Raw genomic sequence first — 19,832 nt, 5'->3', positions numbered from 1 at the left:
AAAGCATGGGTTGCAATTCTAGTCTCTGATAAAACAGACTTTAAACCAACAAAGATCAAAAGAGACAAAGAAGGCCATTACATAATGGTAAAGGGATCAATTCAACGAGAAGAGCTAACTATCCTAAATATATATGAACCAAATACAGGAGCACCCAGATTCACAAAGCAAGTCCTTAGAGACTACAAAAAGACTTAGACTCCCACACAATAATAATGGGAGACTTTAACACCCCACTGTCAACATTAGACAGATCAAAGAGACAGAAAGTTAACAAGGATATCCAGGACTTGAACTCAGCTCTGCACCAAGCGGACCTAGTAGACATCTACAGAACTCTCCACCCCAAATCAACAGAATATACATTATTCTTAGCACCACATCGCACTTATTCCAAAATTGACCACATAGTTGGAAGTGAAGCTCTCCTCAGCAAATGTAAAAGAACAGAAATTATAACAAACTGTCTCTCAGACCACAGTGCAATCAAACTAGAACTCAGGATTAAGAAACTCATTCAAAACCACTCTACTACATGGAAACTGAACAACCTGCTCCTGAATGACTACTGGGTACATAACGAAATGAAGGCAGAAATAAAGATGTTATTTGAAACCAATGAGAACAAAGACATAACATACCAGAATCTCTGGGACACATTTAAAGCAGTGTGTAGAGGGAAATTTATAGCACTAAATGCCCACAAGAGAAAGCAGGAAAGATCTAAAATTGACACCCTAACATCACCATTAAAAGAACTAGAGAAGCAAGAGCAAACACATTCAAAAGCTAGCAGAAGGCAAGAAATAACTAAGATCAGAGCAGAACTGAAGGAGATAGAGACCAAAAAAACACCCTTCAAAAAAATCAATGAATCCAGGAGCTGGTTTTTGGAAAAGATCACCAAAATTGATAGACCACTAACAAGACTAATAAAGAAGAAAAGAGAGAAGAATCAAAAAGACACAATAAAAAATGATAAAGGGGATATCACCACCAATCCCACAGAAATACAAGCTACCATCAGAGAATACTATAAACACCTCTATGAAAATAAACTAGAAAATCTAGAAGAAATGGATAAATTCCTGGACGCATACATCCTCCCAAGACTAAACCAAGAAGAAGTTGAATCCCTGAATAGACCAATAACAGGCTCTGAAATTGAGGCAATAATTAACCAAAATAAGTCCAGGACCAGATGGATTCACAGCTGAATTCTACCAGAGATACAAAGAGGAGCTGGTACCATTCCTTCTGAAACTATTCCAATCAATAGAAAAAGAGGGAATCCTCCCTAACTCATTTTATGAGGCCAGCATCATCCTGATACCAAAGCCTGGGGCAGACACAACAAAAAAAGTAAATTTTAGACCAATATTCCTGAGGAACATCAATGCAAAAATCCTCAATAAAATACTGGCAAACCGAATCCAGCAGCACATCAAAAAGCTTATTCACCATGATCAAGTTGGCTTCATCCCTCGGATGCAGGGCTGGTTCAACATATTCAAATCAATAAACGTAATCCAGCATATAAACAGAACCAAAGACAAAAACCACATGATTATCTCAACAGATGCAGAAAAGGCCTTCGACAAAATTCAACAGCCCTTAAGGCTAAAAACTCTCAATAAACTAGGTATTGATGGGACGTATCTCAAAATAATAAGAGCTATTTATGACAAACCCACAGCCAATGTCATACTGAATGGGCAAAAACTGGAAGCATTCCATTTGAAAACTGGCACAAGACAGGGATGTCCTCTCTCACCACTCCTATTCAACATAGTGTTGGAAGTTCTGGCCAGGGCAATCAGGCAAGAGAAAGAAATAAAGCATATTCAATTAGGAAGAGGGGAAGTTAAATTGTCCCTGTTTGCAGATGACATGATTGTATATTTAGAAAACCCCATCGTCTCAGCCTAAAATCTCCTTAAGCTGATAAGCAACTTCAGCAAAGTCTCAGGATACAAAATCAATGTGCAAAAATCACAAGCATTCCTATACAATAACAGACAAACAGAGAGCCAAATCATGAGTGAACTCCCATTCACAATTGCTTCAAAGAGAGTAAAATACCTAGGAATCCAACTTACCAGGGATGTGAAGGACCTCTTCAAGGAGAACTACAAACCACTGCTCAACGAAATAAAAGAGGATACAAACAAATGGAAGAACATTCCATGCTCATGGATAGGAAGAATAAATATCGTGAAAATGACCATACTGCTGAAGGTAATTTATGGATTCAATGCCATCCCCATCAAGCTACCAATGACTTTCTTCGCAGAATTGGAAAAAACTACTTTAACGTTCATATGGAACCAAAAACAAGCCCACATAGCCAAGACAATCCTAAGCCAAAAGAACAAAGCTGGAGGCATCACACTACCTGACTTCAAACTATACTACAAGGCCACAGTAACCAAAATAGCATGGTACTGGTACCAAAACAGAGATATAGACCAATGAAACAGATCAGAGCCCTCAGAAATAGTACCACACATCTACAACCATCTGATCTTTGACACACCTGACAAAAACAAGAAATGGGGAAAGGATTCCCTATTTAATAAATGGTGCTGGGAAAACTGGCTAGCCATATGTAGAAAGCTGAAACTGGATCCCTTCCTTACCTCATACAAAAATTAATTCAAGATGGATTAAAGACTTAAATGTTAGACCTAAAACCATAAAAAACCCTAGAAGAAAACCTAGGCATTACCATTCAGGACATAGACATAGGCAAGGACTTCACAACTAAAACACCAAAAGCAATGGCAACAAAAGCCAAAACTGTCAAACGGGACCTAATTAAACTAAGGCGCTTCTGCACAGCAAAAGAGACTACCATCAGAGTGAAAAGGCAACCTACAGAATGGGAGAAAAGTTTTACAATCTAACCATCTGACAAAGGGCTGATATCCAGAATCTACAAAGAACTTAAACAAATTTACAAGAAAAAATCAAACAACCCCATCAAAAAGTGGGTGAAGGATAAGAACAGACACTTCTCAAAAGAAGACGTTTATGCAGCCAACAGACACACGAAAAAATGCTCATCATCACTGGCCATCAGAGAAATGCAAGTCAAAACTACAATGAGATACCATCTCACACCAGTTAGAATGGTGATCATTAAAAAGTCAGGAAACAACAGGTGCTGGAGAGGATGTGGAGAAATAGGAACATTTTTACACTGTTGGTGGGACTATAAACTAGTTCAACACTTGTGGAAGACAGTGTGGCAATTCCTCAAGGATCTAGAACTGGAAATATCATTTCACCCAGCCATCCCATTACTGGGTATATACCCAAAGGATTATAAATCATGCTGCTATAAGGACACATGCACACGTATGTTTATTGCAGCACTATTCACAATAGCAAAGACTTGGAACCAATCCAAATGTCCATCAATGACACACTGGATAAAGAAAATGTGGCACATACACACCATGGAATACTATGTAGCCATAAAAAAGGATGAGTTCATGTCCTTTATAGGGACATGGATGAAGCTGGAAACCATCATTCTGAGCAAACTATCACAAGGACAGAAAGCCAAACACCACATGTTCTCACTCAGAAGTGGGAATTGAACAATTAGAACACTTGGACACAGGCTGGGGAACTTCACACACCAGGGCCTGTTGTGGGGTTGCGGGCAGGGAGGGATAACATCAGGAGATACACCTAATGTAAATGACGAGTTAATGGGTGCAGCACACCAACATGGCACGTGTATACATATGTAAGAAAGCTGCACGTTGTGCACATGTACCCTAGAACTTAAAGTATAATAAAAAATAAAAAAAATAAATATATGTAAATAAATGTGTGTGTTGAAAAGGTGGGCAGAAAAAAAAAAGAAAAGAAAACTACACAGACGCATGAGAGAATGCCAGGAGCTGTGTGTGTTGAAAAGGTGGTCAGATGCCAATTTTAAAAATCCACAGGCCAGGCGTGGTGGCTCACATCTGTAATCCCAGCACTTTGGGAGGCCAAGGTGGGTGGATCACTTGAGGCCAAGAGTTCGAGACCAGCCTGGCCAACATGGCAAAACCCTGTCTCTACTAAAAATACAAAAAATTAGCTGGGCATTGTGGCTCACACCTGTAATCACAGCTAGTAAGGAGGCTGAGGCAGGAGAATCGCTTGAACCTGGGAGGCAGAGGTTGCAGTGAGCCAAGATCACACCACTGCACTCCAGTCTGGGTGACAGAGTGAGACTCTGTCTCAGAAAAAAAAAAAAAAAATCCACAAAAGCCAAGCCATTTTATTAAGACAAAGTAGCCCTAAAAGGAGACAAAAGTGCTTACATATATGATGTTGAAAGTGGACTCCAAATTTAAGACAAAGGTTGCCTTGGCCAAATAAAGACTAAGGAATTGGATCTAGTCAGAAATATTAGAGAACTCACAGTATTACACTGATCCACTTGCAGTATGTATGAATTAAATATTCAGATTTAAAAACTTCAAAGGTCCTTGGTGAAGAATATTCAGGAAGTTGGAAGGAAAATGTAGGTGATTGATTTATCAATCAACAAATAGACAGATAGATAGATATGGGGTGTGTGGGTGCGGGTGTCCATGCATGTGTGTTTCAATCGAACAACCAACATGTCCTGTATTGAATTATCAACTCAGGAGAAAATTTGGACTGGGAGTGAATTTCTGTAGCTCACAGTAGGTAAAGCCATAGAACTATATATATACATATATATATATGTAATATATATATGTAATATATATAAAAGATATATGTAATATATATATTATATGTGACGATAAAAAGCTCAAACATGAGATATAACAGAGCAAATATCAATATTTAAAATGTGAATGTATAAGGAAAAGTCAGACAAAGTAAGAAAGAATGAGAAGCAAGACACAGCATTATTGCAGAAAATAAGATGACTAGAAAGTTCTAGGGAATTTTTACTTTCACTCTTTAAAAATGTATCTCAATATTTCAAAAAGCCAATTTAACAATGGATCACCACTGATTATTTGTGGAGACAGAAACTGCATTTTTGTGAAATGAATAGTTAATGAACTGTCAGGATGGATAGTTCCACTTATTCTAATATAAAGCTGGTATGTGAAGAAATGGAAAGTGCTAGGTATATAATAGATTCTATTTTATTTCATGTATTTTTAAATCTACTTTTAGTATTAAGGAGATATGATTATGTTCATATAATGAAGGAACTGTAGATGATCATTCAAAATATTACACATAATAAAATGATTAATGGAATAAGGTTATAGGATGTTTCTGTTTAGAATTATAAGGATGGAACTCAAGTGAGAGAAAATAATAGATGCTCAAATTTAGGAATTAAATTTTTATGTTGGAAGTAGGTGGAGGATAAAATGAGGCTAGCAAATAAAATGAAATAGAATAGGAATGCAGATGGTTGAGAACTGTGATTTCCCCATTGCTCTACATTCTCAGATGTTTCTTTGAATATGCTTATTTATTCATGTTTTGTAAGTGAACTTAATAATCAACTTGGCAAGCACTTCCTGGTAGAAGCTTCTTGGTATTTTGGGAAATGGGGCAGGGAATTACATGAAATTTTTAATCAAAACAAATGAATAACTTTATGACCTTTCAAATACAGCAGAAAGAATATTTAAATGATAATAATTTTTATTTCCAAAAGTGAGGACAGCATAAAACAGCATGAGGGAATGAACAGAATGAGAAAATATATGAATTATTTAAAACAATAATGTGAGTAATAACAGTAGTAGTCCTATGAGGTGTATAATATGTATAAAAATAAAAACATATAATGATAGCACAAAGTAGAACTTTAAAAGTTTTAAATAGTTCCACCACAATTAGATATCACTTCACACATAATAGGATGGCTATAATCAAAATGACTGGTAATAAATGTTTGAAAAAAAAAATGTGGAGGAGGCCAGGTACGGTGGCTCACATCTGTAATCCCAGCAGTTTGGGAGGCTGAGGTGGGTGAATCACCTGAGGTCAGGAGTTCAAGACCAGCCTGGCCAACATGGTGAAACCCCATCTCAACTAAAAATGCAAAAAATTAGCTGAGCGTGGTGGTGTGCACCTCTAATACCAGCTACCCGGGAGGCTAAGGCAGGAGAATCACTTGAACCCGGGAGGTGGAGGTTGCAGTGAGCAGAGATCACGCCATTGCACTCCAGCCTGGGCAACAAGAGTGAAACTACATTTCAAAAAATAAAAAACAATAAATAAATAAATGTGGAGGAATTGGAACCCACAGATGTTGCTTCAGGAGATATAAAATTGTCAGCCACATTGGACAAATCATCTGGCAGCCACTCAAAAGGTGAAACACAGAGTCTGCCTATGACCTAGCAGTTCAAATCTTAGTAATTACCTAGAGAAATAAAAACATATATCCACAGAAAACATATATTAATGTTCCTAGCAATATTATAATATTTAAAAAGTAGAAACAACCAATTTGTTCATCAGCTTATGACTATATGACTTACGAGTGGTATATTTATACCCAGGCACATGTTATTCAGCCATAAATATAAAAGAGGTACTGATGAGCTTTGACCACCTTGTAAGTGAAAGAAGTCACAAAAGATATTGTAAGATTCCAGTTATATAAAATATCTTGAAAAGGCAAGTCTATATCTATGACAATAGATTTGTAGTTTCCCGGGAAGACAGGAGAATGAAGAATGACTGCCATGGTTATAAAGTTTCTTTGTAGGGCATAGAGTCTCTGTCACAACTATTCAACTTTGCCACCATAATATGAAAGTATACATAAACAATATATAGAATAGCAGTAATAGATGTTATTTATACAAACAGCCTGTGGGCCAGATTTGGCCTGAGGGCCATAGTTTGTCAACTCCTAATTAGACTAGCCACTAAAATTATTATGTTGTAAAAATTGTTTTGTATTCACGGACTATATAAGAGCAAAATATATGAAACAATATATAATGTAAAAGCTCATTAGAGGAGAAAAATAAAAATACTTGATTAATAAAAAAGATGTAACAGCATGATTAAATCCTTGAAAAAAATGAATAGATTAGATATAAAAGAAGAAGAATAAAGGAATAAGGAACATATAAGACAAATAAGAAATGACAAAGTGGTAGATTAAATCTAAATTATGTAAGTGTGTGCATTAAAAGTAGATGCAATAAATAACCTTGGCAACTAGAAAAGTTGAGGTCATAGAAGTAGAGAGTGACATTGTGGTCATGAGAGGATAGGAAGGGTCAGGGGAGGAACGGATGGGGAAAGGTTGGCTATTGGTTACAAAAGTACAGCTAGATAGAAGGAGTAAGTTCTAGTGTTCTATAGCACCATAGGGTGACTATAGTTAACAATAATTTATTGTATGTTTTCAAGTAGCTTAAAGAGGCAATTTTGAATGTTCCCAACATAAACAAATGATAAATGTTTAAGGTAATAAATAAGCTAATTACCCTGATTTGATCATTACACCTTTTATTCAAGTATCAAAATATCATTTGTATCCCATAAGTGTGATTATTATCTGTCAGTTAAAAATAAAATTGTCAGATGTGATTTAAAATGTTTAAAAACTTAGTAATATGTGCTTTAAAAGAGATACACTTTAATTAAAATATTATTAGCTACTCTGACCACACAAAAAAGAAAATATTTAAATTAATAAAATCAGAAATGAAAAAGAAGATTACTAAAAATCTTACCGATATTTAAAGACCTATAAGGGAGTCCTACAAACAACAATATGCCAAGAAATAAATAGATAAAATAGAAAAACCTCTATAGACACACAAACTACCTAAATTGACTCCAAAAGAAATTAGAAAATTATAATAGACTTAATGAGAAAAAATTTAATTACTAATAAAAATCCCTCCCTAAAAATGTCCAATCCCAGATGGATTTTACAGATGTTGAAATAATTAAATCAATCCTCCACAAAGTCTTCCAGAATAGAGGAGAAAACACTTCCCATTTCGTGAAGTTTGTATCACCCTGATACCAAAGACAGAGAAAAATATCATATGAAAACAAGTCTGCACAGCAATATTCTTTATAAACATAAATGAAAAAAATCTTCAAAATTATGCCAGCAAACTGAACCCAGCAATACATAAAAAGAATTATGCACTATAACAAAGAGAGACTGGATACAAGGTTAGTTTAATAATCAAAAGTCAATTAATGCAATACACCACATTAACAAAATAACGATAAAAATGAAATTATTATCTCAACAGACGTTGCAGAACAAAAATATCTGACAAAATCCAACAACCCTTAATGACAAAACAAAAATCATTAACAAACTAACACTGGATGAAACCTTCTTTAACCTGATAAAGGGCACCTGTGCAAAAATTACAAATAACATTATGCTTAAGGGTGACAGACTGAATCTTTTCTCCCTAAGACTGGGAAAAGATGAGAACATCTCTTTTCACCTATTCTATTCAACATTATAATGGAAGTAGTAATCAGGACAATTAAGTAAGAAAAAGGAAATTTGAGATATCCTAGTTGGAAAGAAACAAGATAAACTATCTTTATTCAAGATGGCACGACCATGTACATAAAAAGTCATGGAGCTCAATAGAAAACTAATAAACAAGTTTGTCAAGTTCACAGACTACAAAAACAATATGGAAAATTCACTAATTACCAAATACTAATAATGAGAAATCCAAACTGATATAAAATTTAAATAACATCTAAAATAATAACACTTCTATAAATAACAAAAGAATCTTTACTGAAGACTTAGACTTAAATATATAAAACATTGCAGAAATAAATTAAAGAATATCTAAAAAATAAAAGCTACTTACTGCTCATGGATAGAGTTAATATTGTTAATATAGCAACATTCCTCAGGTTTATCTACAGATTCAACCAATCCTGGGTGCCATTTTATGGAAATTAAAAATAAATAAATTTTAAAATATGTTTGGGAATGCATAGTAGCCAGAATAACCAAAAGAATCTTGGAAAATAAGAATATTGAAGGAAGTACACTTACCAATTCCAAATCTTACTACAAAAATACAGTAGTAAAGAAAACGTGGTAGTGGCATTAGAGTAAACATAAAGATTAATGGACTATAATTTTAAGTCTGGTAATAATACTTAACATTTATTGTCAACTGATCTTTGAAAAAAATCAAGAATGTTCAATGAGGAAAAAATAATCTCTTCAACAAATGGTGTGAGGACAGCTGGATATTGATATAAAAAAATTTGAATTTCTACCTCATCCAATACAAAATATTAAAGTATCATATATCAAAATGAGATTAAAGAATAAAACATTTAGAAAAAACATAAGAATAAATGATGTGATATTGGTGTGATGATTAATTTTACCTGTAAACTTGGCTGGGCCACTGTGCCCAGATATTAGGTCAAATATTACCCTGGATGCCTCTGTGAAGGTGCCTTTTAGACGAAATTAACATTTAAGTTGGTAAAGCTCTAGTAAAGCACATTACTCTTCATTATGTGGGTGAACTTCATCCAATCAGCTAAAGCCGTTTTTAGAAAACAGAGTATTTTCTAAACAAAAGGGAATTCTGCCAGCAGACTATGTTGGTCTTAAACTGCAAATCTTCCTTGGATAACCAGCCTGCCCGTTTACCCTGTAGATTTTGGATTTACCAAGCCTTCACAATCATCTGAGTCAATTCCATAAAATCTCTCTCTCCCTCTCTCTGTATGTACTCTCCCTCTCTCTGTATGTACACAAACACACACATATATATCTCCTGTTGGTTTTCTATTTCTCTGGAGAACCCTGATATAGATGTTGGTACCAGGAATGAGGTACCAAGAAAACAGAATCTTAAGGGGACATCTTCTGAATTGGTGCTGGGGTTTTGGGAATTTGCCTTCTACTTTGATTAGATTTAAAGACAATTCTATAGAGAGAAGATAGTTCATGGGATGATGTAGCAACAAAGACAGGCAAAATATTACCACTGAATACTTCTGATCAAAGACTTACCAAGGCAAGGGTCTTGGTGACCATGTATATGATACTTTTGAACATTTTTGTCAAACTGGCAAATATAATGAGATTGGCTGCTCCTAATGTTGCTGGACAAAGTGGAGAAAGAAGAGAATAAGCTTAAGTATTTGAATTACCATCTCCAGTGATGCATAAATTACCCAAAAGCTTCTTTGTGTGTCTTGAAATAAATTTTTATATCCCATAGCCACAGAGCTGAGATTACTGAAAACCAAACCCAGAATCTTATCCTGTCAGTGGATGAATTACAGTGCAAACTGAATTCCTAACCTCCCATGGTACTGCTGTCAAAGAGAAAGCATTGAGTGGGAAGCGGTGGGATCCTGAAAATTGGAATGGGAACCTAGAGAAGGACCCTAATGAAGCTGGGGCTATAAAACTCCTAAATGCTGGTGAATCTTGTTTGCTAGTAGAAGCAACCTCTCTCTCACTTTCTGAGGATATTAAATAACCCTGAATCCCCTGAGGAAAATATAATGACCTCCCCTGAGGCAGTTCCCTTACAAGATAGGGGTGACTCTCCTCAGGACCCTAGATATGTATCTTCATTGTTTATGTGGATGGCATTTGTGTTTGTTACACCAGAATTTTAACATAATGGCTATGGGGAAACGAGTGCATCTGCTGACAATAAAGGTCTAGATTACAGAAAAAGATGCCACTAACAGTTGAAAATGTCATGATTGGAGTTCTGGAAAATTACAAAACTAGTTTTAAGGCTTAATGATATAAGTTATGAAGTTTCTGGTACATGTATCCATACATGTGGCTATATGATTTGGTGTTTAAATATGTAATTTATCAACTACAAATTTCAGTGCTTACATTGCTGTATAGTAACAACTATAGAGTTTGTTCAATTAATCACCTACCTCTACGCTTTGTAATTTAAAGGACAGATCTCTTGACTCAATATCCTTCTCATTATACAAGGAAACATCTGCTTTCTTATGTTTTACTTGGTAAATTACATGTTCAAAGCCAACTGAAGACTCCAGGGGTTCTATTCCATAACTAACATTTTCAAACTGTAGTACGCCCCTATAAATTTCAAAAAAAAATTAATAAGTAAAATAATGCCTTGTGGAAAAGCCAATAAAATGCCACTTAGCATTATTTTTTCATGGTATGCAGATTATTTTTAGCCTGAATCTAAGGTGATAAAATAGGAGAAAGTTACTGGGTATCCACACACTTACTGAGTGACACCGCATAGTAATGCTATTAGCATTTGCCTAGCTATTAATATTTCATGGCTTCCAAATATATTTAAAAAATCATAATCTTGCATAAGGGCAGGAGCCATCATAAGTATTTCCATACTATGCTTTGTGAGTGGCAGTTTTCCACAATAGTCATGCCACACTTTAGAACCACTGAATATTATGTTAAAATGTTTAAAATAATTTTGAAGTAAATATTTTATTTTGTAATTCATAAAACAGTAAATTACAATCTGAGTCCAGTACATGTGCTAACCATCACCACAGATTTTGGATAACCTTCAATATACCCTTGGTAGTGGCAGAAATTCTGAAAGATAAAATACACGTATCTCCATTAGAATGGTTTGTGTTACAGATACAATTTTCAAATATGTAAAACATTTATGTGTTTTGTTTTTATGCATCAAACCCTCATGTTTCAAAAATGGATTTATAATGTTATTAGATGAGCATATGGCTTGGTTTTCCAAAGTACTCCCCACAGATTTATAAAAAATGAGTATATTTTCATATTTCTATAGGTTTTCAATTAAGCATGACATTCTCAGTTGTTAGAGTGAGGTAAACATCATCAAAACTTATATTTTTCATACTTTTCTGACAATGTTGCATGGTAGATAAGCAAAGTTAATTTTTAATTTCATCAAAATGTTTTTCAATTCCATCAAAATGTTTTCATTTGCAAATTTCACCTGGAATTTGTATTTACCTTTGCTTTATAGTTCATCTTTCTACTGTGATACCTAAAATCTTAGTTTGTACCACTTTCCAAATACCATACTTCATGGACTCAATACACTGTATTTCTACTTCCTTCTTATCTAGAAATTTATGTGAAAATATTTGTGCTTTTATTTTTATCACCAATTGGGGTATACTTCATACTTTATATAATGAAGGTAAAAATATCTTGAACATTCCACAGCTTTTATTTTCTTCCTTCCAAATGTGGTTTATAATATCCAGATTGATTACATTTCTAATTCTGTGGAGTATCAGGAAGTTACATCAACCTTAAACATAGGATGACATTGAGAAACTTAGAAATGAAAGAATAAGTCATTTTTAAGTCGCATAGGATAAAATTTTCATGGAAGAATCAAAAAGCTTCACTTATTACTCAATATCCTTTGGCAGTTTATTTTTATTTTTTATTTTTATCAGTCAGTTTTGCATTGTTTGCCTTCACTATAATATCTTCTTGTTCAATATTACATTTGCACTTGAAAAGTATGTGTATACACTTGATATATTTGCTGAATTTCTTTCTACTTCATTTAGAAGTTTACAAAGTTTCTTTCTACTTTATTATTGGAAGAGAAATGTTTAAATCTTCAAATATAAGTATTATTTGTCTATTTCTTACATTTCTGTCAATTATGCCTTCCATAATTTGAGGATTTGAGGTCTGTTATTTTTTTTGTTTTGTTTTTTGTTTTTTATGACGGAGTCTTGCTCTGTCGCCAGGCTGGTGTGCAGTGGCGTGATATCGGCTCACTGCAATCTCCTCCACCTGGGTTCCAGTGATTCTCCTGCCTCAGCCTCCTGAGTAGCTGGGACTACAGGCACATGCTGCTATGCCCAGCTAATTTTTGTATTTTTAGTACAGACGGGGTTTCACCATTTTGGTCAGGATGGTCTACATCTCTTGACCTCATGATCCGCCCGCGTTGGCCTCCCAAAGTGCTGGGATTACCGGCGTGAGCCACCACACCCAGCCTGAGGTCTGTTTTTATGTGCACACACATTTTAGATTGTTTAAGCATCCTGGTAATTTTACCTTTTAATTATGATGACTATCTGTTTGTCCTGGAGAGATCACAAAATCCAGGACAATGATGAATGGCTTACACTTGTCCTACTCTGGATGCAGGGAACAAACTCTTTCCTGGTTTAGCTGGCTGATTCTTTTTCTTTTGTAGATAAGTCTTTATTTATCAAGATAATATGACTTTAGGAATGGGAATCATGTGTGGACTTAAGAAAAATAAATAATCCAATAAAAACACCTGTTCCCAACTGAATTTAATGAGCTTTTTCCTAGGATAGAGGTAGGCCTGCAACCTTGGTAAACACAATTTATTTTCAAGGCAGCATATTTTTACTACATTTGAGATCAACATGCAACTACTTACCACATTCAAATTGTTGATGCTTTGAATGCTTTGTAGCATTCTTGCTTGTTTTTTTTTTTTTAACTGTACATTTATCTTTCATAGTTACCTCTTGGGAGGTAGGAAGCAGAGTTATGTATGGAAGAATGATACAAAATATAGGTGTGGGATATTGTGATCTCCTGTGCCTCTGTCTTGGATTCTCACTCTATCTTCTCTCCTCTCTCTCATGCATGCAAATACAAACACACATACGCACACACACATATGTACGTGTGTGTATAACACTATGTAACAGTACATTAGTTATATATTTATATAGACTATAACTGACTCATAGAGTTGTGTACTCTCTTGGGCAAAACTTAAAGCAACTAACCATATCTATCATTTCTTCTGTTGAAATGCTTTATTTTCAAAACACTTGATTGAGTCGCTATATAGAAATCAAGAACAACAAATGGAAAACACAACAGCAATTAGTAGAGCAGGGCTGAGGTTAAAAAACGAAAGAACAGAGGCCGGGCGTGGTGACTCACTGCTGTAATCCCAGCACTTTGGGAGGCCAAGGCAGGTGGATCACCTGAGGTCGGGAGTTCGAGACCAGCCTGACCAACATGGAGAAACCCTGTCTCTACTAAAAACACAAAATTAGTCGGGCATGGTGACACATGCCTGTAATCCCAGCTATTTGGGAGGCTGAGGCAGGAGAATCACTTGAACCCAGGAGGCGGAGGTTGCGGTGAGCTGAGATCATGCCATTGCACTCTAGCCTGGGCAACAAGAGTGGAACTCCATCTCAAAAAAAAAAAAAAAAAAACATTTCAGGCATGACCAATCCCGGCAATTTTATTCACTCTTCTTTATTATTTTTATAACAAATTATAGACAACATTAAATTAAGCTCTACATGTTCCAAATAGATGAAAATTTAATATACTCCTAAACGTGTGTGAAAGTTCATGTGTACTTACTTGGTCCTTGAACATACTTCAAAGAAGATTAGATTCTTATTTTCTCCTCAGATTTAGCTTTCCTGATACAAGTCACGGTTTTTCATTTTACATATTTCACAACATATTTAGTCCCTATCACCTCAGGTACATAAGCCCTTAGCATGTTTCTAAATAGTTTAGAAACACTACAATCATGTCCTTTTAGTTAATCATCTGTTTAATAGGGCTAACTCAGTACATCAGTATACATCATCAACAGGAAAACATTAAACTTATGCCAAGAAGCCATGACCCAACACTTTAGACTCTAATAACATGTGGACACTAAATAAGGTGATCATAGACACTCACATGACAAAAATAAAAGAGATCATAAAAAACATACCTGAAAATCTTGGTCAAGTGGTTTCATAATTCCTGTGCCACTATAAATGTAAACTCTAAAATTATGGGGTAAAAAGTTTCTGTAACGTAAAGATAAAATGGAAAAATTTGATTCTTAACCTTTTGTTTTGAAACATTTATTTTATTAATTATAGACAGGTAGGTTGACACAGAAAGAGCAAGAGAAACAGAGGGATATTTTCTAAATATATGGATTTTGTTGTAAATTTTACTCAAACATCTTAGACTTCACTCACTCTATTGTTACTCTGTCCTCCTAGCTGTTTTCCAAACACAACAGGCAAGCTTGGACCTCAGGATATTTGTACCATTTTGTTGGCCATTCCTGGAAAGTTCTTTAACATAGTTCATTGTTCTCCATCTACTTCAAGTCTTTGCTTATACATCAACTTTCCACTTAGGTTTATCTTGAAAATTTTATTTAAAATGTCAACTTGTTCAATCACCAAAGCATAGGATTTTTAAACCATACTCTAAATTTGCTCTATAGTTTTTGCCCAAGCATATATTACCTTCTCACATTCTTTCTACTCTATTTATTTATTATATAATTATTCATCTCATTTGATGATAATATAAACTCAGAGATTTGCATCTATGTTGTTACTAATACTAATGCACCCCAAGCATTAGTATTGTTTGCCAAAGTTACATAAAAAGTTAAGCTAATCTCAGAAGATCAGAGCATTTTTGTTTCAAAATTGATGACACAGTATCAAAAAGCTTTATGTAAATCAAGTAGGATAAAGGGAAATAAAAGTCAGATATAAATATATCATCAAAAGAAAAAAAAAGACTAACAAAAGCCCAGATGAACTTTAAAGATCTTCAAAGTTTCAAGAAAAAAGGATGTTACTTTTGAAGAAACAAATAATTCTTAATAAACCAATTAACAAATAATACAGCTACTTCATCAATAGAAAAGGAAAAAAGTCAGAAAACAATGGAATGATGATTTAAAAGGCAAACGACATCTTTTTCAAAGACATCTTATAATTTATTCCAGCAAAAATTTATAAGAATATAGTTAAGTTGTTTCATATGAATTTTAGCATTGTTTTTTGTTTACATTTCTGTGAAAAATGTCATTAGAATTTTGAGAGGGTTTGCACTGAATCTGTAGATTGCTTTGGGTATTATGGACAGTTTAGCAATATTTATTTTTCCAGTTCATGAACATGCTTTATCTTTCTATTTATTTGTTGTTTTCCTTCATTTCTTTTAAGAATGTTTTATAGTTTTCAGTGTACAGATCTTTTACCTCCTTCGTTAAATTTGTCTAAATAGCCAAAACGAGCTTGACCAAAATGAACACAGCTAGAGGCATCATACTACTTGACTTCAAACTATACTGTATAGCCATAGTAACCAAAAGAGCATAGTACTGGTATAAAAATAGATATATAGACCAATGGAACAATATAGATATAAGAGAAATAAAACAACGCATTTACAGTCAGTTGGTGTTTGACAAAATTGTCAAGAAGACACAATGGGGAAAGGACAGTCCCTTCAATGAAATCACATAGAGAAAACTGGACACCCACATGCAGAAAAACAAAATTGCATCATTTCACACACCATATTAAAAAAGCACTCAAGGCCAGGAGCAGTGGCTCACGCCTGTAATCCCAGCACTTTGGGAAGCCGAGGCGGGTAGATCACGAGGGCGGGAGATTGAGACCATCCTGGCTAAAATGGTGAAACCCCGACTCTACTAAAAATACAAAAAATTAGCCAGGCATGGTGGTGGGCGCCTGTAGTCCCAGCTACTTGGGAGGCTGAGGCAGGAGAATGGCGTGAACCCAGGAGGCAGAGCTTGCAGTGAGCCGAGACAGCGCCACTGCACTCCAGCCTGGGCTACAGAGCAAGAAAAAACAAAACAAAACAAAAAAAACTCAAAATGGATTAAAACTTAACCATAATAGTTATGATGCTAAAACTACTAGAAGAAAGCATAGAGGAAATGCTTGACGTTGGTCTGGGTGATGATTTTTTGGATATGACTACAAAAGCACAGGTAACAAAAACAAAACTAGACAAAAACTAGACAAATGGGAGTACACAAGATTTAGAAGGTTCTGTACAGCAAAGGAAACACCACCACAAAGAGACAACCTAAAGAATGGGAGAAAAGATTTGCCAACTATACATCTAATAAGGGGTCAAAATCCAAAATGTATAGGAACACAAACAACTCAGAAAAAAAAAATTGAAAGTGAGCAAAATACCTAAATAGACTTTCTCAAAAGAAGACATACATATGGCCAAGAGGCATATGGAAAACTTCTCATTCTCACTAATCATCAGAAAAATGTATATCAAAACCACCATGGGATAACACCTTACTCCCGTTTGATTGGCTATTATCAAAAAGACAGATGAGAACAGGTGTTGGCAAGGACATGGAGAAAGGGGAACACTTCCACAATGTTGGTGGAAATGTAAATTAGTACAACCATTATGGAAAATAATAAGGAGGTTTCTCAAAATGTTAAAAATAGAACTACTGTATGATTCAGCCGTCCCTTTACTGGGCATATATCCAAAGCAAATAAAATTAGTATGTTGAAGAGATATCTGCAATAAACATCTCCCAGGTTTATTGCAGTAGAACTCACAACAGTCAAGATACGGAATCAAGCTTAAGTTTCTATCAATGGACAAATGGATAAAGAAAATGTAGTATATATGCACAATGGAATACTAGGCAGTCATAAAAACAAAAGAAATTCTTTCATTTGCTACAGGCTGGATGAATCTGGAGGGCATTACATAAAGCAAAATAAGCCAAGTTTAGAAAGAAAAATATTGCCTGATCTCATTTATATGGAGAGTCTAAAAAATTCAAACTAATAGAAGCAGAGAGTAGAATGATGGTTTTTAGGGGCTGAGAGTGGGAAAATGGGAGATGATGGTTAAAGATAAGAAAGTTTCATTTAGAAGGAATAAACTCTGGAGAGCTTTTGTACAACAAGTTGACTGTAGTTAGTAATGTTTTATACTTGAAAATTGCTAAGGGATTAGATCTCAAGTATTCTCAACCTCAAAAAAGGTAAGTATTTGAATTGATGAATATGCTAATTAGCTTAGTCATTTCACAATGTATACATATCTAAAAATATGTTGCAAATTGTTTATATATATTTTTTTCTGTCAATTAGACCTTTATATAGCTGGAAGGGGAAGAATATGATTAAATAAAGATTTAATGACAAATAAAAACATATATAATTTAAAACAAATAGTCTTATAATAGAAATATATTAAGAATTCCTGAGATATATCAAAATTAGCTCCAGATAGAAGCACAGAAATGTAGGGAGAACTAAAGAGCACCAGAATTGGTAAATTTTTGTTAAATTAAAATGAATACTGACTTTATAAAAAATAGTAATACTTCACGGGGATTTAAAAATATACAGGTTTGTGATGTGTGAAAAAAAATAATGAATGGGAAGCAGAGGGTAAAGGGTGTTAGAGATTTAAGGATCTAAAAACATATGGTAATTGGTACGAGGACTAATTTGTAATAGATTCAATTACTCAAGAGTTGATATGTTAACATACAGAAACTACTAAAAGAAGAGTAAAAGAATGTATAACAAAGAATTTAATTGAGGAATAATGTATAATATAAATTAGTAGATTCAATCGGATAGAGGCAATGAAGAAAAAAGAGGAATATAAAACAAAAGATAAAACAGAAAAAATAATGTTTCTAAAATCATGTGAAAATTTAAACAATCAAGAAGAGTAAGCACACCTTAAAACTGAAGGACAAGTCTGGTATAAACACCTATTATAAAGTCATAGTAATTAAAACTATGACATTTGGACAGATAAATAGACAGGGTCTAAGAATGAGCATTTAAACAAAGAGAAGAGAACAAAGAATCCAGAGACTTCTTTATATACAGTCATTTAATTTATAAAAAAAGATTACATTACAGTGCAGTGAAGAAATATCATTTTTAAATTGTGCTGGGTCTACTGGATGCTAATTTGAAAGAAAAATAATTGCCAAAACATCTATGATGAGGAAAAAGGTGGAAAGGCTTTATCTTTAGGCTATCAAGATTTATCATAAATAGACGAATAGACCAAAAAGTTTAATCAAGAGCTTGGAAACAGATAAAATCATATATAAATGTATAATATATAACCATCATCACACAGAAGACATGTACAGAAAGATAGAAGATTCAATAAAGCTCTTGAAATATTTGAAAAATCATACAGAAAAACTAAATTGGTTGTCTACCTTATAGCATATTCAAAAGCCAATTTCTGTTTCAACAAAGACCTGAATGGGAAAGGCAAAACTAAAAATATTTTAGAGGATTATATAAGATTTAGTCATGGCCTTTGAGTAAGAAAGGATTTCTTATACAAGATACAAATATAACTTACCATAATGGAAGAATTATCTTTACCAAATACCATAAGTGTGAAAACACAAGGAGAGAAAAAGTCAGATTAGAAATATCTTTTGACAAAGAACAAATGTCTTAAACAGGCACTTCACAGAGGAGAAATTCCATATGGCTAACTGCCGTATTTAAAAAGTTAGAGAAATTATTTACAGTTGGAGAAATACATATTAAATTACTTACAGTTAGAGAAGTTATTTACAGTTAGAGAAATACATATCAAATCACAGTAGGACATAAGTATATAATTATAAGCATTTAAAACTTAAAACATCTACCACTATTAATAGAATATATAATTCAGAGGAGTGTGTAAATTAGTATAATACTTTGGAGGAAATGTATGGTAATTATGAAAGTGCATGTAACTTAACCCATCAGTATGCTGTTAGTCATATGTCCTATAAAATCTTGTGCATATGCCCAAAATAATATACATTTTAACATAACCAAACTAGACAGAAACAAAATGTTCAAAATAAGATGAAATAAATTGTTGTATAATCATGAAATTGGGTGCTATACAGTAATAAAAATGAATAGCTTGGAATTACTTGCGACAACATTGAAAAAACCTCACAAACACTAATTTGAGTGGCTAAAACTAGAAAAATCATCATCATTCATTTATTTAGAGTTAGAAAACAGACAAAAAG

General features: G+C 34.1%; 1 protein-coding gene across 1 annotated transcript in view; it reads right to left on the bottom strand.

Annotated features, from left to right (window-relative positions):
• ADAM2 (ADAM metallopeptidase domain 2) overlaps window positions 1-19,832 on the bottom strand; it is an 80,707-nt gene that overhangs the window by 52,547 nt on the left and 8,328 nt on the right. Inside the window, exons 4-6 of the mRNA XM_063709322.1 lie at window positions 14,724-14,802; window positions 11,496-11,575; window positions 10,915-11,083 (exon numbers count right to left, since the gene is read on the bottom strand). Of these exons, the coding sequence (XP_063565392.1) occupies window positions 10,915-11,083; window positions 11,496-11,575; window positions 14,724-14,802 (328 nt within the window). The remainder of the gene's footprint in view (window positions 1-10,914; window positions 11,084-11,495; window positions 11,576-14,723; window positions 14,803-19,832) is intronic.

This window comes from Gorilla gorilla, chromosome 7 (assembly GCF_029281585.2).
Source record: "Gorilla gorilla gorilla isolate KB3781 chromosome 7, NHGRI_mGorGor1-v2.1_pri, whole genome shotgun sequence".
In the NCBI taxonomy this organism is placed as follows: Eukaryota; Metazoa; Chordata; class Mammalia; order Primates; family Hominidae; genus Gorilla; species Gorilla gorilla.
Note: the sequence above shows the minus strand (reverse complement) of the source record. Positions and strands in the feature narration are given on the sequence as shown.